Here is a 25,949-nt window from a genome sequence, read left to right on the forward strand (position 1 = left end):
GCCACAGTCTGCACGATTCCAGCGCACGGACGGACACCGCGAGCATGAGCCATAAAAGGCTTTCGCCTTAAAATATTGGCGCACATGAAGCAAGTGACCTCCCTCATTGCTAAGTGACCGCCCTCACTGGCATCTGCCGAAACTCCGCCGCAGCGTACGCGTACCGTCATGGGATTCCATGCGTACAGACAATCACTTATATAAATGAAACTCCACTTCCGCTCTCCACTATCCTGGTCGATCTAACAACTGACGCCATCTCCACTTCAGTAAATGAAGATGATCCAAATCCGCACATACACTTCTTTAGTCTGCGGGCTGGACCACTATACATCTTTTTACCCCTATGACCTCTAAGCACTTCTCGTTCTTAGTCGGGCTGTATACCAAACTCGCGCGACGTTACGCGAAACGACTTGATAAGCAGCGCTGTGTGACATGGGCGGCTCTGACTTCAGCTGTTCATCATCAGTGGCGTAACAACCGGCTACCAACTGCTGAAAATTGCCTTCAGTGTAACGTTTTACTAGAAGTATGTAATATGCGTCACTTGTTGTCGGCATGCCCCGCTACGGTTTCTGTGTGCAAACGCTTAATCAGGGAGGCGGGCTGTAGTGGAACGCTAAGGTCACAACAAAAAATGAAAAATGGACAATCGATATATTGATCAACATCGTGGTTTTTTGAGCAAAATTGGCTTCCCTTTTTTCTTCTTTCTCCTTTCACCTATATCCGACATCCCTCTTTTTAAACCTCTGCCTCGTGGCACACTTGTTGAATAAAAACAAAACAGTATATTCCTATTTTTGTGCTCCAACTAGCGTTACATTAGACAAAAAATACTTCGCACACAGTGATGAATGCTAATCTCTTTACACGCTACAGAAGCCTAGTGAGCAAATTACATTCGTGAAATTTTAATGCACGCTTGGCTGAATTACGAAAACAAAAATCGCAATAAAAGATAAGTGCACGCTTTGAACTTAACCGGAACTTTTGTAAAACCTCACGCATCTCTCAAACCGAACGGCATTCTGTTCTGTTCAGCTGAGGCTCCTAGCGCACAGTCTGTACCAGTTACTGAGCGCATTGTGAAGGCCTGACATGCATACTTTTAATTGGGCGCATGCGTTGCTGGCAAAGGGCAAGCCCAAATGACTGAAATCAAATGAAATCAAATCAGACCATAACAATATTTTATTTCCTGTACATGTTTTGGCTCACACGCAATGCCTTTCTGGATTATTAACAAATCATGACATACCCTACAACACCCTGGTCTTATCAGCTGTGGGATCAGTAACTTAGTAGAACATTTTGGTTGAATGTAACATCATGTTGGTATCGTTGTCACTTAAATCGTGGCGCTAACAGCGTGAGCTTACTGCACGCATGCGCAATTATTTCCTGCCAGGACCAGTAATAGTAGACACTGGGCTGTAAACTAGGCGTCAAAATGTCGTATCAAGGCGTAAATGAAAATTATTCAGCGTGATATGACGAGGATACGCTATATAATTTACTTTTCAAAAGCGAGCCCTAAAGTTATTGAAACTCCGCGCAGTCACACACAGCAGGGCATTGCTTCACAGCCTTTAACCATTTCACACCGTTGAAAATTTCTTGCTATCGTTTTCATTGAAATAGTTTTTTTTCCCTTGGGATTAAGGTAAAGGTTTAAAAAGGAAAGCTGTTCCCATAAGTTGCCCATACGGCAGAATTCAGGTACTAAGAAATAGTCGCGGTGAGCTTTATAAATTTAGTTCGCCGTGACCTCCGGCGTTTTTTCATTTAATATCCTGAACCGAAGCACATTAGCAACCTCTTCACGAACTGTGCTCTAACCAATACGTAAGGAGTAATGACGCGCACGTGTGCTTTTGAACATCACAGAACGTACGGGAGAAGCTCAAAACGCACAAAGCAGTCACGAAGCATTTTAGGGTGCGTACTTTTCTTCGTCCGACGTTCAGCAAAGGTCAGTTGTAAAAGAGAGAGCACAGGACGCCGAGTGACGACCACTAGGGGCTTAGATCGATGTGCGCTACTCGGAAGACGACCTGAGGTTCGTCTCCCGAGTCGATGCGGTCAGCACGGTCGATTGGCTCTTCGTGGAGCTCGTGTAGAGCTCGACGCCACTGCCATTCGCACAGCTGGAGCAGCCGCGCTGTAGTTTGGCTTCCCCGATGGCGTCCTTGCGGAATGGCATCACGAAGCGCCTCCTTCTAGAGGCGCTGCTCCTCTTCTGGAAGAACAGGAATATGAAAGGGTTGATGGCGCTGTTGGAGGCCGAGATGACGCCGAACAGAGCGACCACGTTTCGGTCCAGAAAGACGCTGGCGCCGGCGAAGGCCAGGGCCAGCTCCTGGACCACGTAGGGGACGTTGGTGACCAGGAAGGCAGCGAATATGGCCGCCGTCAGCTTGACGGTCTTCACCTGGGAATGGAAGAAGACAAGAAGGCAGTAAAATAATTAGTGCTATAGGATTATACGCAGTATGCATTGTCGCTGGCCGGAGGTCCCCTTCAGCCGAGCTAGTTTATTAGTACTACAACACAGCAACAACTCGTTACTGCGCACATGGTCCGAAGTGTAAGCTGTAGGAAAAAGAAACAAAATTTTCGCCTTCTGTATTCTCATATCTAAGATGTCTGGTTTGGTTTCTGGGGGTTCAGCGTCCCGAAACAACTCAGGCTATGAGGGACGCAGTAGTGGAGGGCTCCGGATAACTTCGGCCAATTGGGGTTCTTTAGCTTGCACTGATATCGCAGAGTAAGCGGGATAGCATTTATCCACCATCGAAATGTGACCGCCGTGGCCAGGATCAAACCCGCGTCTTTCCGGTCAGCAGCCGAGCACCGTAACCACTGAGCCACTGCAGCGGCCGCAAAATGTTACTGTTAAATAGCTTTTAGCAGTCCACATCGAGGAACTATTATTCTGCGAGGCTGGAATGCTACAAAAAGCCGAGGAAAAGCGTACTGCGTACTGGAAAAGTCTTATTGGGATCCGAATGCCACCGTCTTTCAGGCCTTTTTGAGTGCAGTGCACCTTCTGCCGTAAATGTGTTTAGCAGCACCAAACTTTGGTTTTAAATTAGCAATGTTCAATGCGAATATCTCAGTGTTGTTCTGGGTGGTGTTTCGACGCTGTTCTTTAAATAATACGCGGAAACTTTTTAACTCTGAATAATAGCCCCGCTGAGCATTGACGAAAGCCACGTGGGACACATGCATTAAAGCGATCTACAGCTGGACATGCCTTGTTCCCTAATGACCTATAAAAAAAAAATTGGCAGTGGTTTAGCTCTGGTTAAACCTGAAGGATAGCGAAAGCAACGAGGAGAGAGAGAGGCGATGGAGAGCGCGCGGCAGCGGCGGCGGCCCCGGCACGCTAGCAATGCGCCGCTACTGCGCATGCGCAACTGGCGAGCGTGGCGGCGGCACCTCTGAGTTACCCGCGCAGCGACGTTGCGCCCATAGAGTTTCTTACTATTACCTAGAGGGAAAGCTGGCAGCCCGTCAATGGGAGTTTGCATGGAGACCCCTCGAGACCACTTCAGCCACCATGGGCGCTCAAAGCATCATGGGGCGGTCAGCTATCGACTGCAGAACTTCAAATTTTGGCCAAAAAATAACGCAAAAATAAGCGCTATTCGATAATCAAGAATGTCCTAACATTCAATATCTTGTCTGTAAATTGCAACAAACGAGCAGAAAAGCGTTTAAGTGCAACGTTCGCCCAAAATAAGGAATGGCTAGTTCTCCTATTGGCCCAGTAATGAGCACTACAAAAACTAATATTTCGTAATTAACAGGCGCACTTTTAAAAGTAAATATGTTTAAAAAAAAATGTTGTTGCTTGAACACTATAAGAGGTTTTTAATGGCATTTAAGAAAAGTAAAACCTTTTATTGGCGTCGTGTGTCGTCGCGTTTTCACTACTATGGGTTTTGCACACTGCGTTCGCGCGAAAGTCGTCTGCGCACACACGAACGGCGCTTTCGGAATGAAACGTCTCAGTAGTGCCACTCCGTGTTCCCGAAAAAATGCGACTGTTCCGCAACAGGTAGCTCACCGCCCCATGATGCTTTGAGCGTCCATGGTGGCTGAAGTGCAGCACCGCCAGCTTTCCCTCTAGGTAATAGTAAGAAACTCTATGGGTGCGCCAGCTGTGCGCCGTGTGACGTCACTGCTCCTCGCGCATACGCAGTATGGCCTTTCGTCTGCTGCGCGAAATGGCTCGGAGACTCGCGTAGTAGTGTTGCTTTCGCAACAAAACTGTGACACAGCACATCTGTCTACGGGAAGGCCCCAAGTATGGTAAATTTGTAATAAGGGCGCAATTACTTTTCGCATCCACCTAAGAGTATCGATACGTCTGCAAAGAAAAGCGAGACAGCTTTCACAGACGCTTCACAGTTCAAAATTCTCCCTGGAGCCTACGTGATAGCCGCGTAGCTAAAAAAATCTTTGTACCCGTGTGGCTGCGCTTGGATGGATGCTAAAAAAAAGTATTCGCTCCTTTGTCAAGACCTTTAAACAGATAAAATAACGTCGTAGAACGCCACCGGGATTTTGAATGCACCTTTCGTCCGGTGGGTGGTTTATGGCGTGAATTGTTTTTTTTTTTTCACAGCAACTTACTAGGGTTACTATAGATAACTTCAGAGCCCCTTTCTCAGCATCTTGTTACTGCTTTTACCACGGCTAACCAGTGCACTACGTTCCCTCTTGTGATCTTCGTGATGTGCGACACCACTATTAATAAGCCACAACTAATAAGCCATAGCGGCCAAAGAAAACTGTGGAGGGGACATTTAACCCGCGCCTTTAAGGCATGATGCTATAGCGTTAATAGGTTAATGCCCATAAATGCGAAATTGGCCATAAATCTCTAGGAGTCCTTATACCTCTCCTGGCACAGTGGAGCAGCGGTTAAGCGAGGAGTCACTGCCCTGCGATGGCAGGTGCTGCCGCCGGTGTGGTCTGTGAGACCCACGTTGCGCTTGCCGAGCAACCTTTCGCTGCAAGTCGTTAATTTAACTGCCACCTCCCACGTTGGCACTTTTCTCACAGTCTATTGGAAAAGTTGGGATGACGTCACAAGGTGAAGTGACCTAGATGATCTACCTGTCACCTAGGTTTACTACTCTGGAGATTTTTGGTAGATTTCTTGCTGACAGTGAGCGATGATGACGCCAGCTTTCTGTGACACGAAACACTTAACGTAATCGCGTTAAAAGGTGTTTTGAGCAGAACTGTGCCCGCCTCCACCTTTGAAGTAATGCAGCGACTACCGCACCTTGGCCTTGGGCAGTGCGGAGGCCGTCTGCTGCCGGTTCTTGAGCGCCGAGCTCTGGTGCCAGATCTCGGCCAGGATGCGGCCGTACAGGGCGACCAGTAAGATTAGCGGGAGCACGAAGACGGCCAGGAACACGGAGGTCATGTACAGCTGGCGAGGGAGTGGCGAGCTCGTCTTGTTGGCGTAGAACATCGACGCGCAGTAGCTTATTCCACTGCCGGCCTCCACGAGACGGAACACGTACAGGTTGGGCAGCGAGGGCAGCAGGGAGGCCAGCCAAGCGGCAGTGGCCAGGCGGGAGGGTGTGGGACAGCTCGCCAGCGGGTACACGATGGCGAAGTGCCGGTCCAGCGCGATGCCCACAATCATGTAGGTGGACGACGCGAGCGCGAAGGTCTGCAGCACCTTGAATATGCGGCAGAACGCGTCACCGGCGATCCAGGCGCGGCCCATGATCTCCCAGACCGTCTGGGAGGTCATCGTCACGGTGGTCACCAGAAGGTCGGCCACGGCCAGGTTGAGGAACAGGACGTGGGCTTTCTGGTAGCGGCGTCGGCGGTGGTTGCGCACTAGGCGCCAGCAGACGACGCTGTTTCCCGTGACTGAGAAGGCGATCATGATGAGGATGATGGCAATCCGCACTTGGCTGTGATACTGCGGCCCGAAAACGGAGTCCGACTCGTTGATCCGCCCGGATGGTTGCAGGGAGAGGTTGGAGGTGACGTTGTCCAGGGCGTCTGCTACGGTGCTAAAGATGGGAATGGTTGGGCTCGTATTCGGCATCGCCTTAGTGGTCTGGCGTCCTAAAGGTCATTATGCGGGTGCGTTGATGAATTCAGGCTTGATTTTAACGCTTTGACTCCATCTTCAGTGACGACACTGAAAGTGAGGAACACAGAATACGGGTCAGACGCTGATCATAAAACACTGAGCGTCTGCCGTGACCTAAAATTTTCTAAAAGTCACTATAACGGTAAGTAGCTTGCGCTGTCATTAGAGAGTGCCGTGCTGACTTCATCAAACAGCTGCTTGGATTCAGCCTTAAACAGCAATGAAAACACAGCACTGAGCGAATTCCCATCGATCATTTCGCAGTAAAGAGGAATCATCTTTCATCACTTCTATCACGTACTAAGCAGGAAAATATCCAGCCTTAACTGAAATAAAATAGTGTGCGCTGTGTAATATCATGTTCATGATGTAGAATTTTCCCCTTAATCTGAGTTGCTATTTTTACCCGTACACATGGGTTAAGTCCAGCGAGGAAGAGTAACTACTGTTTGAATAACTTTTTTACACGAAAGATAACTGATTAGGAAGTGGAAGAAAACATAACCAATGCCCCCTTGGGATCCGAACTCACGACCTCCGTGTTGCATGTGGTGCACATCTTGGATTCGGCTCTGGGCGACGGCATATGATAGTTTTTCTTTGTACTTTCTGATCAATTATTTTTCATGTAAAAACAATTTCAGTACTAATTTTACATTAATGAACTTCATAAATAATAAAAAAGCACATTCCCGTTACATGGTTTTGGTGACGCCAGGCTCCCTTCAAACTGAAAAAGAGAATTTTTGTTAATGCTGTTTTAAAACAAAAAATGAGAAGAAACGCTCATCAAAGTATTTTGTGCTCATTTTCGAATTTCATTACAGCCATCCCCGAATTATGCGTTATGCGCCTAGCGGGCGACATTGAAGTTATTGGCTCTTACTTAGTTGAAAATTCAAAGACGACTCGCAGACGGGACTCGATGTTTAAGCGCTCCAAGTCCTTTAACGTATGTTTTTGTGCCGTAAATTTCACAGTAATTTTGTGACCCTGCTGCTGAACAGCCGTTAAAGCTATGACAGCCTGAACCATGATGACGAAAAAAAATCGTAGTGCTTCTTATCGGGGTAATACATTCATAAAACCGAGCTAAAATGTAAACAGGTCAAATTCTGGGAACGTTCTGGGGTATGCAAAAAAAAAACAAACAAAAACTATCCATATTTTTCTGTGTGACCTGCAGAAAGAAAAAAACATACTTTTTAAGGGCTAGCAAATTATTAGAAAGTATCGGAACGTAATGGACGTGGTAGGGGGTCATTCGTGTTTACGATGTGAACGTCAAGAAGCAAAAAAGTTAGGCTATTTAGTCAAGCTTTGCTCATTAATAACTAGAGACAAGACTACTAAATTTGTCGTGCAACAAAGAATGCAGTAACATGCGCGTATTGCTTCCTAGGTGTTAGTGCAACAGCAGTCATTTCCAGCGAAAAAAAAAAAAACTCGCAGGAATTTGTACATCTATAAACTGAAAGATACACCGATAATATATTTCATTGCTTCATAGCTGGGACGTAATAGAGCAATAATTGTAAGAAAGAACACAAAAATCACGCATGGGAAGTTTCCTATGCATAAGAATTTCTTGCCCTGTCAAACGGATGTGCCTTTCGCATTGCAGAACTTAGGTGTAAAGAGTATTTTTGTTCCTTGCGTTCAGTGGTAAGTAGCAGGAGCGTGAAAATTACATGCACATTCGGAAATAAAAGCGGGAAATACGATACAAATAGGTTGGTCAGATAGAAGTGGCCCTAAAATAAGACTAAATTTGTATTCTGTGGCGACAGCATAGATCAAAGCACCTCTGACCAGACGCTACGTCAGCAGGCTTACGCTCCTCGCAGTATGTTTTCGTCTAGAACTTTTGGTATTGGATGAAATACAGGAACTTCGTTTTGATATTAACGAAAAATTCTTTGCTGGTGTGCGGTGATGGTGCTTGAGAAATGCTCGATAAAAAGGAAAAGCGAGCGAACTAGGGACCAAAGGCGGCTTTTAAACTCAGTTTTAGAGCAAGAACGGAGCTTATGACGTGGTTAAGTGCACGTCCCTGGATAATTTCCTTTCGCAGCTATCAACTGTTCTCTGACTACAGAATGTTCTGAATTTGCTACTTCTGCGTCTCTGGAAGCCTTGTGTGACTAGTGTGTTCGGACAGTAGTCTTGATTTATTTGTTCCTCTGTTTTTTATTGTGTTTTCAATTGTTCCATTGTGTTGATAAAAATTAGTAGAATGTACATTGCCTTTGTCATTTTATCTTCTTGTGTAATATGTCCAAATCCTGCAACAGCTTCGGCAATGAGTCTAGCAGTACGTATTAAATAAAATGAGTAAATAAATTAGAATATTGTGGCAGCTTCACACTGATTTGCTCTCCACATCCTATCTTATTAGTCCTTCTTATTTATACTTCCTTCTTAATTTCCTCTTATCTATTTATTTATTTATATATTAGTACTGCAGAGCACAAAGACATTATAGGAGGGATAATGACTAACATACTGTGCACAGGTGAGGCTAAAAATAATAAAAAAATAAAGATACATGACAAGTAATAATAAAAGCACGCGCACACAGAACAAGACAACTGCGCGCCGCATCAGACATAAGATATGAATCCACGAAACATATATACAGTGTAGCATTCAGCGATGCCAGCTCGTAACCTTTTCCAGTCGTTGATCGTCAGTGTAAAAAAAAATTGAGATTGTGCTTGCATCTCTTCGATATTTAATTTCACGGATTTTATTTCTGGAAGTTATCTTGAAGGGTTATGCAAAAAACGGTAAGCTCCGAAAAGACAATCTCCGAGAGAAAAAAAGAAAAGAAAAAGATTGCGTTCTTCGCACGCTGGTCTGGAGAATTCGCACCACCCTATTTTTCGCTGGACATGGAGCCGCTCTAATGCGGCCTCGAGCGCGGCACGTCGCATCATCTCATCACCATCAGTGAGAATACCGAGGGAAAATATCGGAGAGGTGCGGCGCCGTGAAAACTTCGCCGGAACAAATGATCTCGGCGGCGTAACAGCGTTGCGATGGCCATTCCAGCGTTGGGCTGCCGTAAGTTGTCGCCTCGTCAGTTCGTCGTAGGTTGCTAGCAGAGCGCAAACATCGCCGTGGACGAAGAGAGGACCTCGCGGTGCGATGGAGACTTCCCGGTCCGCCCGTTCCTGCCTCCGAGCAGTGCGCATTAGGGAAACCTAGTTCTCGGGAGATCGTTTAAAGCCTCTCCTAACTGATTTCTGAGGACATTTGTCATTCAGTGCTCTTGTACTTGGTCTTGTGGGGTGGATGTTTTCAACTCACTCTTGCGTTCACCATGCAAGGTAACAGGACACTTAGTTTATTAATTACTCTGTAAGCGCGCATTCTAAGTTTTTATGGCCTAGTAGCACGCCTTAACAGAGAAAATTCTGGAGATGATGAGCCAGTCGACCTTAGAATTGGCGTTTGTTCTGGTTCCTCGCCACGCACCACGCAATTTTTGCGTTCTACAGTTTTCGGCATGTAAACGACTCATATCGTTGTGGCATTAACAGCGCTTGTGTTACTATTATTATTATTGATTTAACCATACTGCAAGCTAACTGTGTTGCCCTTGCGGGAGGGGCATCGGAACTAAAAGACTGAAAAGTAAAGATGCTTTTGCACGAAAAGTACAAAGATTGAGAACAGAGATTCATTTCGAGGCATCATAACAAGAAAAAAGACGCAAATCGAGACCAAAGTGGAACTTAAGGCGCCTTTACTTGAAATAAAAAAGAAAGTCATTAGGCTTCTTTAAAGAAGTCGTTCGATTAAAAAATGATCGGTGGTGATCCGTTTCCTTCCTTAGTGCCTTAGGCGAAAAAGAAAACATTCGTATAGGAGTTTGCTTTTTCGAAACTCGGAGCCAGTGTGTGTTGTGTGGTATGCTTTGTTTCGCACTGTAGTATCTTCCTGAAAGCAGTTCGAAGGATTGAATGCGATTTTTCTGAACAATATTTATGAAGGAGCGAAAGTCAGCTTGTTTTTCTGCTATATTTTCAACATATAAACTTTATGTCTTTATTTTCTCCGAATACTTTCCGATTTACCCGTGTGCTTAGTGCAGGGATCCTACACTGCCGACGCATATTCCAATTTGTAACTTATGCATGCATTATATGGTGAAAGCTTTTTACTCACGGATGCATTTTTAAGCTTTATTTTAAAGAAACACAGTTTTTGGAAAGCAGAAGCGTAAGTATCTGAGATATGTATGAACCATAAAACATTATTCGTAAGGGTTACTCCTAGGAACATACTCCTATCAACTTCGCAAATCGCACAGCTGTCACGATAACAAGTAAATATGCTGGGATGTTTCTTTCTTTTGAAGCGTAGAGGAACATTTTATTTTTTTCTTGTTTAGTTACATGCTTTACTCTTCACACTAGAGATCATTTACTGAAGAGCCGAATGTACACAAGTATGATCTTCTGTGCACGAGTTCTTTTTAAAAGCGACACCTTCATTTGCAAATAATCTGATTGAAACCTCACCTGGTAGTACATATATTAGATCATTTATATAGAGTAGTCATATATAGAATCGTTATGTATTTAGAGTCGTCTCAGTACACTTCCCTGGGGAACTCCGGAGCTAACAGAAATCATGGCAGATCAATAATTTTGCACTTGAAGGAATAGTAGTCTGTCTTGAAGATTAGCAGAAATCCATTCTATTACGAGTATCTCGAACGGAAGGCCGAGGCACTACAAGTTAAACAATAATTTACCGTGAGGCGCTTCGAACTGCCATAGAACGTCGAATTGCCATACATGTCAGGAATACTAAAACATTCTTGAACTGCTTAGACTGTGGGACTAAAGAGCGACCTTTTCTAAAACTGCGCAGGTACACGCACAGTGTTTTATGGTAACTGAAAATAACATGCTCTAACAACTTACAGTATTGAATGGAGATAAAAATTGGGGATAGTTAGTAACTATAGCAGCCTTTTTGTGTTTTGACCCAATACGTGCCTTTCGCCAGGTGTGTCAATGATCAAAGTTCCAAATTAAAAAGGTCCGCAAGAAATCCAGAAATCTGCTCAGCATAGCGCCGCAAGAGTAAATTAGGAATGATATCTGGTCCACTAAGTTTTCTTGTGTTGATATTTGTGGCCATCGCCATTACGTCCTCGCTTGTGATTGCAATTTCAGGCGAACAGTCAGACGCGGGGACGCTCTGCTCAATTTCATGTAGCTCCGAAAATACAATTTAGAAGTAGCGATTAAAATTCTCTGTGTTGCTATATTGGCCAGTAAATGTTCTGCCATCAGCCTTTAATTTCTATAGCTCTATTTTGGTTTCGCCAAGGAATCGACAAAGTTTTAAAGGGTCGCTTTTAATAAACTCTTCCATTACGTTGCTAAAAAAGCCATGTTTGGCTTCCTTAACTTTTGTTAACAAATTATTTGTGACAAGGCTTAACTGCACTGTTTATTTCTAGCTTTATTTCGAAGTAATTTCATTTTGCACTAAAATTAATCATCTTCATGGTAACCCAAGAATTTTTACGACATTTGCGAGCAGTTTTCGATGGCACAAAATTTTTGACACGGTCTGTGTAAGTATTACGAAGCAACTAGGATGGAATTTCAGCAGTATGCATAGGACCGCGAAGGTGAGTATATAAATAACTTATTATTACCATATTATCTGCTCGATTAATATTCTTAGCGCCGCCGCGGTGGCTCAGCGGTTATGGTGCTCGGCTGCTGACCCGAAAGACGCGGGTTCGATCCCGGCCGCGGCGGCTAGAATTTCTTTGGAGGAGAAATTCTAGAGGCCCGTGTACTGTGCGATGTCAGTGCACGTTAAAGAACCCCAGGTGGTCGAAATTTCCGGAGCCCTCCACTACGGCGTCTCTCATAGCCTTAGTCGCTTTGGGACGTTAAACCCCATAAACCAAACCAAACTAATATTCTTAGCAACGTGTTATCAGTTCGGCGACCTCATTTTCAGTGGATGGGGTCTCTGCTACCGAATAGCTTCGGTAGATGCTCAAACACCGCAATAAACACGAAGACTTAGGACGAGGAAACCGGATGCCCATTGCTATATAGTTGGTTGTGTCAGCAAGAAAGAGAGAGAGAGTTACTTCATCTCCAAGAAAAAGCATAAGCTCGCCCTGAGCTATTATGACTTGTCATGCTATGCTAAACTGGGGAACTGAAGCAGGGAATGGCTCTTTGAATACATGGCCGTTATTCAGAGTTCAGAGATGCGTCGTAGAGAAGCTACTGATGCCTTTACTTGGATGTTTTGTGCATTCCACACGCAGCCATAAGACTCACCCTGCAACAGCGGGATCTTACGGAAGTGACAAGAACATGACGCTTGTTTTATACCTAAGCAATTGACATGCGAATGAGATTTCTGCGATACTTGCTTTACTTTGTAAGAGGGCGGGGGTCATGACATAACGAACACTAAGGTAAATTTTTCTTTAGACTTGGAGCAATTTTGAACTCTTTTTGTCTGGCTGAGTGTTTATGCTTATTTGTTGCTTCTGTGTAAATATTCTACAGTTTTGCTCCTTCTATCAACCAATTGCGAAATAGGAAAGCGCTCCAAAGCTTCGTGCTAATAGTACACGGAGCTTTGTAATGTTTGTTCGTCCTAAATTCCCCCAGTACGCGGACTTATCAATGCTGTTCCCGACGCCAAAGGCGACCGGATTTCTCTGGCCAAGTTGTAGCCGAGTGAAACTGCTTTTTACGACGTTCGAGATTGTCGCAGGTGCTTTCCGTGCCTTATCTCGTAAAGTACGTCTGTTTCTGTTCGTGTGAATCAGGTCTTTTCTAGCGGTTAAATTGTGCGCGGCTGAGAGCGACGGGTGTCTTCCTATTCGACCGCCGCCGAGCACGCTTGCTATTGCCTTGGCCGGGTTGTTCCATTCTTTGTGAAGACAAGCCAGCCCAATAAAGAGTTTCCTGTCAGCTGGGCTTTTTCAATTCTTCTCGTCTGCTGTCCATGACGCTGTCTCCGCCAAGTGAGAATATATCAAGCTTAAAAGAAGGCTAAGCTCATCTCTCTTTCCTCTTAGAGTAAGCAGAAAGCATCACGTGTCCTCCACACTCTGCCACAATACATCGTGTCATTCCTTACCATCTTATTGGTGGTGGACAGTGGCCTGCGACTTCACTCTGTAGCTTTCAAACTAGCTGAGTGCCCATTTATTTCGCACTTTTAAAGCGCATGGTATAGCCGACTTGAATCCTAGGAAGTTGGCACGAATTAGTTTCTTTGTAACAGGTCTCAGACAGCTAGCTCTTGGATCGTGTCGGGTAGTTTGGAAAGCTATATACAGGATGCCCCAGTTAACTGTAGTCAAGGTTTAAAAATATGCCGAGGCAGTCTAAGACCATGCGACCAAATTAAAAATGCTGAGTGTTGTATGGAGCAAGTCACGCTATATTTTCTATTCCGCTTAATTGAATTATTAGTCGAGATTAATTGACCAACTTCGCAAGCAACGAAGTTAGGCAAAAAATTTCAATCCGAAAGTTGTAGAATGGTCCGCACAACGTCCGATTAAACAGTTACAAACATTCCATCTATACGTATTAGTTTTTATGCTCACTGCAGATGTCCTGCAGTGGGCTTTGTGAGGCTGCTGCTCGTGATGATGACATGCCCGCTTGCGCTCAGCGATTGCAGTGCTCTCAAACCTTGCGCCTACAAACGAACAGGTCATTTAGCGCAAGCGATAAGGGCTGCATCTGCCTGTCGCTGTCATTAACCGCTCTGAGGGAAGCGTACCGCTTTCGTAAAACGCACAGCCAGCGCCTGCGTCCCTGTACTGTCGCCTTTTAAGCGACAGCATAGCCGACTAAACGATCTGCTCGCTTGTACGCGGAACGGTTGAGGGCACTGCAATCGTGGCGTGCAAGCGGAAACGTCACGTGGTATTTTTTTGTGTACTTTGCAGGCATCTACCACCCTCCCCAATGCGAAATTTTAGCGCAGCTCTGTCGGGGTGTCAGGCTCTGTAGGCTCATTGTTTTGCTTTGCTGGGCCATCGGCTCGTGTGGCGACGATATTAGTTCGATAGTGGTATTAGTTGAAGAAGACGGAAATGTGCAGTGCACAGCGCGAGAGTGTGTTGCAGTTTAATACGAGGCGTACTCGGCTGCGGCGATAGCCTTGTGCAATGAAGGACAAGGCACAAGGTTATCGCCACAGCCGACCACGGTTACTTATATGAAGAGTTTTCAGAGTGTTTACGTCACTTTTCTGTGGGATTCGTCTTTTGAATCTATGAGTTGTGATAACCTTTCCAGGTCTCTAAGCGCTGGCGGCCTTGGTTTAGTCCACCTGCATTTCCGACAGATAGTTGCACGTTTCATGTTTTGCCGTAGCACTAGAAACCCAGCAGTGCTTGGATTCTTGCAAGTCAATTTAGTTGATGTTTCACCGAACCTCACTGTGCCTTTCAATGTTTCTGATCGGCCGTGTTTGTGGGGCTTAATGCATGAGGTGTATTTCGCTGTTCGTTTTCTGCTTGTTCGTTCCTCCCCTTAGTTCCTGTTTTCAGTGTCGAGGAAATGGTTGTACAAGCATTTAATCTATGTGCTCTTCCCTTCGCTCATGTACCGCTCTGTGTATTTTGGTTTACCGGGACATGACATAACCAAAAGAGCACGTACAATGCACCTCTCGCCGTGTAGCAAGACATTTTTCTGCAAGCTGCACAGCGAACCATTGCCAGTTAAAGCATGATTAGAAAACAAGGGCTTTTTTGTGTATACTGTAATTTGCCGCCTTTGTGATGTTCCAGGAATGATTGAGCATTGTTTCATCGATTGCAAAGATCCAATATTCTTTTTGGATAATTTGCAACGGACATTAAAAAAAAAAACGTAATTTGACACCACATTCTCTTCCATATCTCGCTGCACTGCTAATTTGTTGACGAACCCTTATAGACATGTTTTTTGTTGATTGGACTACACAGCCTCTGGAAAACGCTCATGAAGGGCAGACTTTGTGTGATACTTTCAGCGATACCGAGGACAACTTTTTGAGCGCAACATCTTTATTTCTGGTAAAAAAAAAAATTCTAGTGCTCTTTCTGGGTGCGCTGATATTTGAGCACCAGAAAAGGATCCATTTATTGCTGAGAAAAGCACATTTTAAAATTTCCCGCCGCTCCATTCAAACTCGGGAAGTCTGCACCAAAGAGGACTCCGTGGGGATCGTTTGGGTGTGAGTGGCGATGTAGCCTAGCCTCCGAGATTCACGTCTGAAAACCTGGAAACGCACTGTAGTTTACTTGCGAAATCGGCCGGTGATGGAGACCGGAGCTTATAAATACAAATACAAATACAAATACAAATACAAATACAAATACAAATGCAGTTTATTTCATGTTTTTGTTTTACAAAACATGGGGAGGTCAGCTCCGTATTCAGTGAAAGTAGTGTTTCTTGTAAAACAACGCGTTTATCTTTCAATGCAGGCCAACTTCAGTCAGTGTTCAGTGTGTCTTTAATGAGCACAGCTAAAAAAACTTTAGTGAGTCTAGCTGTAATTAAATGTTGATAAAAACTGTTCACGAAAGCAAGATGAGACAAAGACCTCCTGAAGCAGTCTATTTGGTTGTTGTAAACTTCTTTACTTGCCCAGAAAGAAAAAAAGAAGCAGACCTTGCTTGCTTGCGGCTGGCCCAATGACGAGACAATGTGACCCGTGCGCCCCACGGAGTCCACAGCCAGAAAACCGTGGCAAAGAGAACATTTATAGCTCCCGTTCATCTGGCTGAGTGATATGTCTATTGATTGATCGGTCGATCTATCGATCGTGCCAGCACAATGAGCAAATCATCCGCGAGCCATGGCAGTGCACCACCTAAGGGAAAGGACAGGCGTCACGTTCGATAACTCCACGCGAAGTAAGTCGTCATCGCGACCAATGCCAGGGGCTATTTTCGTTCATCTGCCCGACTGGTACACATACATACTGGTTCACACTTGCACCACGCGCCCTCCGCGCTGATAAGCGACCAAGCTTATGGTTGGCCCGATGACAGGAAAACGCGGCCCGTGCATCCAACAAAAGCAAAAGCAGAAAAAAATTGGGACCAATTGAATGGGACCAGCATTATCTACTTCCTCGCCTTCTGTGACGGTGACGCTCCTCGTGTCCCGTTCTTACTTTCGTGCCTTTCGCATGAAAAACGAACAGGTCGTTAACTCTCTGCGCTCTGATGAATCTACTTCCTTGGCCACAAGCATGGCAATGGCTCGTGTGCTTGTTTACTCTCGTTTCCTTTTCAGGCTCGCAGTGCCACCTGGGAGCTGCCTTTTCCTCTTGGTCTCACACTTTCCTTATCGTGAACAAGTTTCTTGTTGCATAAAGTGCGATACGCCGTGATAGCCACAGAAAAGATAATTTTAATTACAGCAGAGAGAATTAAAGTGAACCGTCGTTTTAAATACTGGGGTGCGAATATCGCAAAGCAAATATGGCGGGGGACATAGCGTGTTTAGGCCAAATGCGAATTACGCGCTCTAGACCTTTTGTTTTCACTTCAGTTTCGGTTCGAGGGTCGGACCAGCGCCTGGTCGGACTTAAAGGTTAAGCAGGCTTCAGCAAAGATGGGCGAAACCTACCCTAGCTCCGTCTTAACGATATGATGCAATAGCGTTAATGGGTTAATGTCCATATATGAGTAATTAGTCATTCTGTACTTTAACTTCATATTTCACTGGGAGTCCTCATGGCACTCCTGGCACAGTGGTGCAGCGGTTAATCGATGCGTCACTGTCCTGCCATGGAAGGTGCTGCCGCCGGTGGGGCTTGTGCGACCCAGGTTGCTCTAGCCGAGCCGTGACCAGTCATTCATTTCACTGCCAAGGTGCACAGCTGGGCCTCTTGTACGAACTGGACAAACCGACAACGGGGAAATTGGCGAGTAAGGTCTCTATAACTGGCGCACTAAAATGTAGTAAACCGCTATTGAAGGGAACTGTTTTGCTTAACGCACCACCTATCCAGCTGATACTGACAGTAGTTTGGTAGGCTGTGGCATCGTATCACAGCATCCCGCACTTTGGTCGAACTAACCTTTCTCCTCGTAAACTACTGTCTCCTAGGTTTCTTTTGAACAACATTCGAAAGAGGCCGCTGTCACTGTTCAAGAATAAAAATAAAACGCTTAAAGGGTGATTACACCTAGGCAATGAGGATGATCAGCGCTAGCTTTTCACGCTTGGTGCTTTTCACGCTTACGCACAACTTACCCCCTCCTCATCCTGTGCCTTCTTTTCGAACTCTTTTTTTTTCAGTTTTGTTAGTTCGAGCACCTCCTCCTCCTCCTGTTCTTCTTCTCTTCTTCCTCCTCCCCCTCTTTCTACTGCGCTTTCTTTCTTCTTCTCCTCTTTATTCCTGCGGCGCATGCGCTCTGCCCCAACACCTGTGCGTCTGTTTGCGGACGCGTGAGGGGGACGACGTATGACGCTCGACGCCCGATTCCAATGCGGGAGAGCCTACCTATAAGAGATAGCGCTCTAATACAGGCAAAAATGAAAGCTGAAGGTGAGGAAACTTACTAACATTTTCTTTCTCATTAATCTCTGCCACTATGGCTCATTGTTTATAAGTAAGGCAATAATTAGGCACGGAAAAATTTTATTCGAACATCATAGTGTTTTATGGAGCTGGAATAAAACCGGAGCATACCTCCTGGACTACAGCTGGCCACCTCCTTAGCAACTAAGGAGACAGTAAGGAACGGCTGCACAAAGTAACGTGCTGAAAAAGAGAACAAGGAAGGGGATGAGGGGCTCGTTATAAAATATCAAAGAAGCCAACAGCCACAGAAACCAAGGGGCACAGGGGATTTTTTCTTTTTAATTTATTTATTTTGTGGTGTTGATCAATTTAGAATATTACTGAACATGTATCACTTAAAGCTAATTGATTAGAAAAGCAGAAGAAAAAACAACCACTAACGAGCCCCTCATCCCCTTCCTTGTTTGCTTAATTGCTTAGCGAGGGCCTCGGTTCTGGCAGCCTGGACGCCATAGGAAGCATAAGAGGGTTCTCACGCAGCTTCCACCCTCTCCGTTCGATGGCGTTCTACGTCACACCTGCGGTAACTCAGGACGTTCTACGTCCGCCGCTTATGAACGTGGGTGGCGCTGATGAACACTCTCAAGGTTAGGTTATATTGTAAACATAAATACCCCCGAAAGCAGAAGATTTGACAGCCGTCGCCGTAGCTCAGAGGTAGAGCACCGGACGCGTAATTCGGAGGTCGTGGGTTCGGATCCCACCGGCGGCAGTGGTTGTTTTTTCTTCTGCTTTTCTAATCAATTAGCTTTAAGTGATACATGTGCAGTAATATTCTAAATTGATCAACACCACAAAATAAATAAATTAAAAAGAAAAAATCCCCTGTGCCCCTTGGTTTCTGTGGCTGTTGGCTTCTTTGGTGCTGAAAAAGAAGCTATCAAAGCAGTAATATTAAAAGTAGCCCAGGCATTCCCTGGAATTTCACGCTCGCGAAATGATTCGCTCCAGTTTCTAGTTTCAGAAACGACATTCCGCCCCGCGACCGGACAGAGACCATTTGGCCACTGCGACTTATTGATTTCACTCGCATTATCGTCGAAGCGATCAGGCTGGCTTGGTTCTGTTCAACCTGATGAACCCTGAGTTGAGACCTACATTTCAGGAAACTGAGATCTCTTTCAGCTCGGCGGGTCTTCCTCGACTGCTGATCGCTGCACTGCCAGTAGGAAAATTAAACCCGTCAGGCGAGATATTTTGGCCTTATAATGTGCCAGTAAATGCCGCCCTTGTGGAGCTGGGATCATAATCGTCTTCTCTACCGTTAGCTGCAAACACGCGCACTGTGTCGATAGAAGGAAAAGCGAATCGTACTGTAAGTGAGCGTTGAATTTAATTTATTTAACTAATTATTCGCAAAATCTTTCTTCAGTTTTTGTAAAGCTGGCTTCGTTGCAATAAGGGTGTTTATGCGGCTGAGGCGACCTCACTGTAGAAGTAGAAAAGAAGGCAAACTGAAGGCAAAAAAAAATGCAAGAGAGGTGAAAGGGGAGTCCAGCTAGTGGTCGGACCAACCGTTTTTGCCTCAGAGCTCACGATCGATGCGTAAAAAGATAGAGGAAGCTTTCTTTGATGGTGACTGGAGATGCTTTAGCGCGCTACGCCTGATTAGAACGATAAAGGATGACTATAGGTATATTGTTGGTAGGGGTCCGACGTGCCGACTTGCGAACGCCTCGGATGTAGCTTCAAGGAAGTTAGGTGACGTCATTTCTGGGCTTGCGTGAGACGATTTCGTACTGTAGTCGTTATATGAATCATTGATCTGCGAAAACTTAGATACACATGGATACTTTCATTGTCTCTTCTGTTGCTCGATTTCTTTTAAATACGAAGAGCCGCAGTCAGGTCATGATGGCAGAGACTCCGGAAGTCTGTGTTGAGTAAGGTGGGTAAGGAGGCACTGCTTGGGACTCTGCTCTAAGCGCAGCCCCAAGCATTTCCGGTTGAGAGAGAAGGAAAGCGGAGTCTCCCTTTTTCCTTTTAGGATAAACGGTAAGGGAGGGTGACAGCAACAAATCAGAACAGGTGACGAAAGGTGCGTTTTTTAAAGCGTTTATATATCAAAAAATTATTGCTTCATGGTTGAAATGTAACTCCGAAGCTGAACCATTTATTGTCAAGAAGAAAAAAGGTCTCTGCTCACCTTCATCGTCGTCTCTAATGACGCAAAAAAGGGGTAGTGCTTCACTCTGTATCGGATTCACAACATAGAGTGGCTGGACGGTAACGAAAAACTTCAGACAATTGCTCGTGACAGACGAAGTAGAGTTGCATATTGACGTGGCATTAAAAAAAAAAGGGGGTATACTTTCTTGCAGATGAAACTTACTGACACCACTCTTTCCGATTGCCGCGGGATTGATTTGCTAAGCTATTGCGAGACCCTTTTACCAGTTTCAGTGGGTCATGAATTCAATTACACAACACCGCGCCGTTATGGCCAACAGACAAAGACAGTCCTTTCTGGAATCCGGGCAAGTGGCAACATTTCATCGAGGTCAGAAAGCTCGTTCGAGAAAATCCCGCTCTGAGCCCGTCTCTTTGTTGTGTTGCCTTCTCACCTCGACCTGGACAAAAGCGCCTGCGTGGCCCGCTAAGATCCAGTCTGGCTAGAGGCCGGAGGGCAAAGATGGAGGGCAAGTGCATGGCCTGTATCGGCCGCTTGAGATAAAAGCTCCCCGAGCACCTCGGCACGATATTAGTCCCCCGGGGGCCACTCAGCGGGCTGGATGGGGGAACTCGCAATAGCCTCCGGGCCAAACATCGCAGCCGGTGGAGTTCTTCACGCGTTCGTTTTCTTTCTAGTCAACGGTGATAGCTTGTCGGCAGCTGTACTAAATGTTTCAGCTGCTTTATTTTGTGGCAGTAAAGTTTCGAGGTCAAGAATGTTCTAAATACACGGAACGAGAGGAAGGTGAAAGAATAAAATCGTCCGTCATCTATATTTCGGGCCGCCTGAGCAGCAATGAAATGGAAAACGGTCTCCTAAATTTCCAGTAAGCGCTTCAACAAAGGTGGTGGAGTTTTGTGCTTAAAACCAGAGCGAAGTTCGAAATGGGGAAAGCAACGTTATCGATTTCCAACTCTCGAGAAAGGCACTACGTTTTATCATCCTCCGTCGCCTAATGTAAAAAAGTGTGCTCAAAACTCAACACTTCTGCAAGCAAGGAAAACTAACCAACAAAAGAACAAAGAAGGCTACGTAATCATAACGCACCGGAGAACTCATCCCGAGATGAGGTCCACTGTTTTTTTTTTGTTTTTTTTTGAAGCTGCGACGAAGATAAGTGCCATGATGGACTGCGGGCGCCGTTTTTGGGCGCTTTTGAATCGCCACTGACTTCTTTTTCTTAACCAAAAACAAAAGAGAAGAAAATAACCACTTATAACTAGAGTCTAGCGAATATCCCTGCTGGGTGTGCTTCAGTTTTCCTGACTATCTTGAACTAACTCATGCTTAGCGCTTTCAGTTAACTATTAAACTTTAGCGACCGAGTTTAACTCTTGGGTCAGCAGAATAAAGAATACGACATTAAGTGTGAGCAGCATTTAACAACAGTCGTTGGGTTTTTTTCATATGGACCGTTTTTTTTTAAATATTTTCATTGTTGGCGCTACTTAAACGGAACAATAATGCGTATTAGCCAAAAAGGAAAAAAAAAGTAAGAATTCTTTTCGCTACTATTTTATCATTGTTTTCAGTGCCGTGAATGAATTTAGGCACCTGCTCACGGTTAGGGACGTAGATCAAGGGCATAGTGCGACGACTCCAAGCATTTGCTTGAAGAAGAAAGACGGTTACGTAACGTGCAGACGTCAAAAGACTGAACAAGGAAAGAGCTTGAGTAACGAGGCTAGTTTGGCGGCCTGTCTACTTAGACGTTGTAATAAAGCTCGAAAAAAGAAAGGAATAAGTCTCGTAGTCTTTTAATTCTGTCTGTTCGAGCTGTGGTTCAGCACGGAAGAAAGCAGCTGATATCATAATCAGCCTCAAAATATTCTTCAATGCCCGTCAACGCTACAGCTTACATCAGTCAGTCAACAAAGTGAACAAGCAAAGTGCGCAGTAGCGCTCCGAGGTACCTAGGGAACAGCGATGTTTTTTAGGTGAGCATAGTATCATCATCATTTTTTTTACCCTTAAAGGTTCCTGGGGGAGGGGGGGGGTATTACATAAGGAGGAAGAGTAGTACATTCAACATGACTCACATTGGTGGAAAAAAAAAAGAATTGAAAAAAAAACTACAAACAAAACAAAACAAAGCACACAGATAACAAAAGAATAAATAGAAATAAATATAAATATAGATAGTATGTGTAACGATGGTCTATATATATGAAACCAAATCTGACGAAGTGTCTGAACTGCACTAAAAAAAATCTGCGACGTTAGTTTGGTTAAACGAGTTAACCGAACTGATTTCTTTCTTTTCTTTTGCGCGCTTTTCTCAATATCTGAATGTTCTGGAGCTCTCACAGCACTAGACACATAATTGATGAGTGTAATAAATAGAAAATGCACAGACACGTTCACGCGAACCGAAAGAGCACACAGAATATGAACACAGTAATTGTCTTGCCTGGCACAGAACAGCATTTCATTAGCTAGAAGCAATAGGAACAAACTCAATAAACTTCGTTAAAGATGCCTCATAACATCTCAGGGAAGCGGCATGTCCCCTTCATGTTTGTCTTTGCTTTGAAGATCAGTATTCAGAGTGGACGCAAAGGTCAATTAAGTCGAGAGGAGACTATTTTTCCGACTCTTCGTCAGTAACAAGGAAGTGAATATGCAACGAAATTTTCACGAAATAGGGCTGCGTCCTTGCTTCTAACTCGATTGTTTTTATCTTGTCATGCGATCATAGTCCCCGGGTGCAATCAATCGCCTTTCTTCATCTTGAGTTTCTTTTAAAAAAAAATCGCGGCGTTTAAATTAATTAGCCTAGTCAACAAATAAGGGCTGCGATGAAAGATTTTCTTTATGTTGTATTTAAAGAGGGTGAGAAGCAGTCCTTAAAACTTATTTTTGCTCAAAGCGTTACTTTTTTAGGTTTGTGTTAAGCTACTATTTTACTCTAAGCTGGATAGACTCCTCCTCCTAAGAGTTTTCCAGGAACGAGAGCAATGGGGTCTGCAATCAGTTTAACACGCGCCATTGTCTTGCTGCGCAGATACTCTGCCCAGAGAGGTTAATTAAATGAAGCAATAGGAAACTGAAGAAAGGAAAGGCAGGAATCAGTTAATATAGTAATTTTCATTGATAATTATTTTTTATAGTGGATACGAATATCAGAGACAGCTGTATTAGACAGGTAATGAGCTGCTGCTTTATAATATAACTAGTTCAAGCCGCACTCAATTCATGCCACTCATGTTTCTGAGATTATAATTCGTTAAGATGTTGTCGGCCGCAACCAGTAGTTTAATAACGATCAATGAACAATACGAGCTTGACGAATATGAAAGGTTCTGCAGAAACAGTGTCAGTATATGCAGTCGTCTGCGAAACATCGCCAAAGCAGGATATTGCGACGTTCGTAACCGGAAACTACGCAGGATTCCGTTCTCGCCGCCTCATCACTCGCGCCTCTTTCATTCTTCTGAGAACAGAAACGTGACAGCGCGCGGCGTTCATTCTTGACATTGGTGTCACGTCCACAGCCAGCCAGGGCCAGTCGCTGCCATTCTTGCGGAAGAGTGCGCGCCCTCGACATTTCGAAGGACGAAACATAAATTTACGGCAGGCGAAGACATGCACGCGCCCTCAGGCAAAGGGGCTTCTTTACTTTGCGCGCGTCTGCCACAGACGGTCGAGGAATAAGCAAACAGCGTCGATGGCGCGCTGAGTCCTTGACAACGGTTCTCTGAATGAAGACTGCCTGCTCATCAGACTCCTCCGTTCGAGTTACGAACTACAGTGCAAACAGTCTTACATTTGGTAAAGGCTTAGGCATTGTTCAAGGTCTGTGCGTTTGTATCACTCTGCCTACTCTGATACTGAAACAGAGTGGTCGCGTATATCGTCGCTCTGCACTGAGAAGAAAAAAAAAAACTAAAAATTGCCTTGCCTGGCTCCTCGAATGCTCCTTCACGAACAATTTCCGGTGTGGGATGGTCGTATCGTTCGTTAGCAGCAACAATATCCTGAGCTTTGATGTTCCGAAAGGATGAAAGCTGGGAAAGTTGGAGATGATTTGTAACTTTTTAGGCGAGTAGCAGAAGTAAATTTTAAAAGGGAGAACTTGAAATAGAGAGGTTCGATCCGTAAAATTCTCGGCGTTCCGGAGCTTAAGAGGCTTAAAATAGCTGTTGTAGCCCACCCTTTATAGCTTTCGAGCACCGCCAGCGCCACGTTGGCCGGAAAACATAGTAAAGCTCCAGTCGCAGTAGTAGCAGTGTCTTTACTTTTTAACGATATTACGCATCATGTCCTTCTAGAACGCCCGCGATGGGATGCTGAGAGATGGTGGTTGAACATTGATCTCATGTCATTACATCACTAGAAATGAAATCGGTCTTTGAATCCGGTGTCATACATGTTCCCACCATCCATCCATTTTCTACATCCACTGGTATCCATTTTTCGACTTCGTTAAAACGCGTGAGCCGCATTATTCCGTGTTTGAGCTGCACGGAGTTGTGGACGCCTACATCAGTGAGATTTTACCGGGGTGCCTGTGAAAGTTCTGCCTATATAGGGTTTTGCCCTATTTTTTAGCTATCATGTGCGACTAGGGTTAGCTTGGGGTTCTACCATGTGCCAATAATTTCATTTCATAGATTATAGCAATGTAGACAGCACTGAGGTGGTTGTGTTTGGTATACGTGCTAATAACCGTCGTGTCTCTTAATCTGCATAGTGATGGTCTGCTAGCTTACGCTGCAGCCTTGAAGAATAGCATGCTGCATATTTTCCACAGTTCTCAGGGTAAAGTCAAGATCGCCAACCAACAACACATGCCTTATCATATTTGTGTGTTAAAAATGTCGCGAAAGTAGACATGTGATTCCAACATGACTAGATCAAGTGAAAAATGTGGTGTTGGCATCATTAGATGCTCCTTCTCAAAAAGAACTCTATTCAATACGCCTATAACGTGGTTCTTGGCAGTCTTGAGAAATTTACGTCAGAGGGTGAAGTTTTGCAAACTAATTCAGAAGAGAGCCTGGTTGTTAGCACGCAGCGACTGTCTCATTGTGAGGTTCCATAATTTGCATATAGCGGATTGGCAGTCTACCCCCAACGGCAAATCTAATTCAAAAGATGAAAGCAATCTCCAAAGGCGGGGGTGCTTCTGTCAGACAGAAAAGTGAGGGCTGACCCTTTCACTAGTTACTTTTGCGAAAGATCCCGGTTCTACGATTTAGTAATTGTCATTATGTCATGGGCTTCCAGCAGAAAGGAATGGTAAAAACTAATTGTATTTGTTGCATTCATAAGGGGGCAAAATGTATGTTTTTTTTTTTTGAGCCGAGAAAAATACACGTACGCCTGCTATTTGCAAGATTCTAGATAATGCAGAACCGAAAGAAAAATTTTGTACTGCGGCACTTCCGATTCATCTTCTCTAAAAAAATGGTCAGGCCATTGCTGCTCCTTGTATTTTTTCATGTTTTAAACTTTGTCTCTGTCAAATACGCTGCGGGGGCTCTTGAGAGACCTTTTTCTGCTCTATGATTAATCGAAAAAAGTCTAGTGGAAGCTGTCACGCCGGAAGGGCCCTTTTTCCAAGTTTTTTTTTCTTTCTAATTCAGTCTTTTTTTATAGCTTCGCTGACTGATCGAGTAGGGCCATAATTTCTATCAGGTCCTCAAACCATGATGCGCGTCTTTTATGGCGGGAGACAAAGCAGGGGCGCTTTCCCGAAGTGCTTTGCCTCTGTCGCGTTCGTAAACATGTACTGCACAATCGGGCCGTTGGCTGCACCGTGAACAAATCCACCCGTTTAAGAAAGAGAAATCTGAAAGGTTTAACAGTCGATCAGCGTTGAGCAGCCAAGTGATTCAATACAGAAACATCCCCAAAAGCGCTAAGGCATCGCTAGAATCGCCGCAGTATATCAGTGTGTTATGCCTTTTTCCCCAAGCATCAAACCCAGGGGTTTGATGCTAGCAAGGGTCCAAGTTAGGCCAAGTCCTGTTCATCAAAATTGGGAACGCAGCCTCGAGCACTGGTGAGGTTTTGAATGTCAGCTAT

General features: G+C 44.8%; 1 protein-coding gene across 1 annotated transcript in view; it reads right to left on the reverse strand.

The window, feature by feature from the left end:
• Positions 1-1,275: 1,275 nt before the first annotated feature.
• LOC149341466 (oxytocin receptor-like) overlaps positions 1,276-25,949 on the reverse strand; it is a 30,276-nt gene continuing 5,602 nt past the window's right edge. The window contains exons 2-3 of the mRNA XM_089541980.1: positions 5,306-6,184; positions 1,276-2,437 (exon numbers count right to left, since the gene is read on the reverse strand). Of these exons, the coding sequence (XP_089398106.1) occupies positions 2,045-2,437; positions 5,306-6,088 (1,176 nt within the window). The 5' untranslated portion in view covers positions 6,089-6,184 and the 3' untranslated portion in view covers positions 1,276-2,044. The remainder of the gene's footprint in view (positions 2,438-5,305; positions 6,185-25,949) is intronic.

The sequence above is a fragment of the Amblyomma mixtum genome, chromosome 5, assembly GCF_055824585.1.
Source record: "Amblyomma mixtum isolate Tamu chromosome 5, ASM5582458v1, whole genome shotgun sequence".
Taxonomy (NCBI): Eukaryota; Metazoa; Arthropoda; class Arachnida; order Ixodida; family Ixodidae; genus Amblyomma; species Amblyomma mixtum.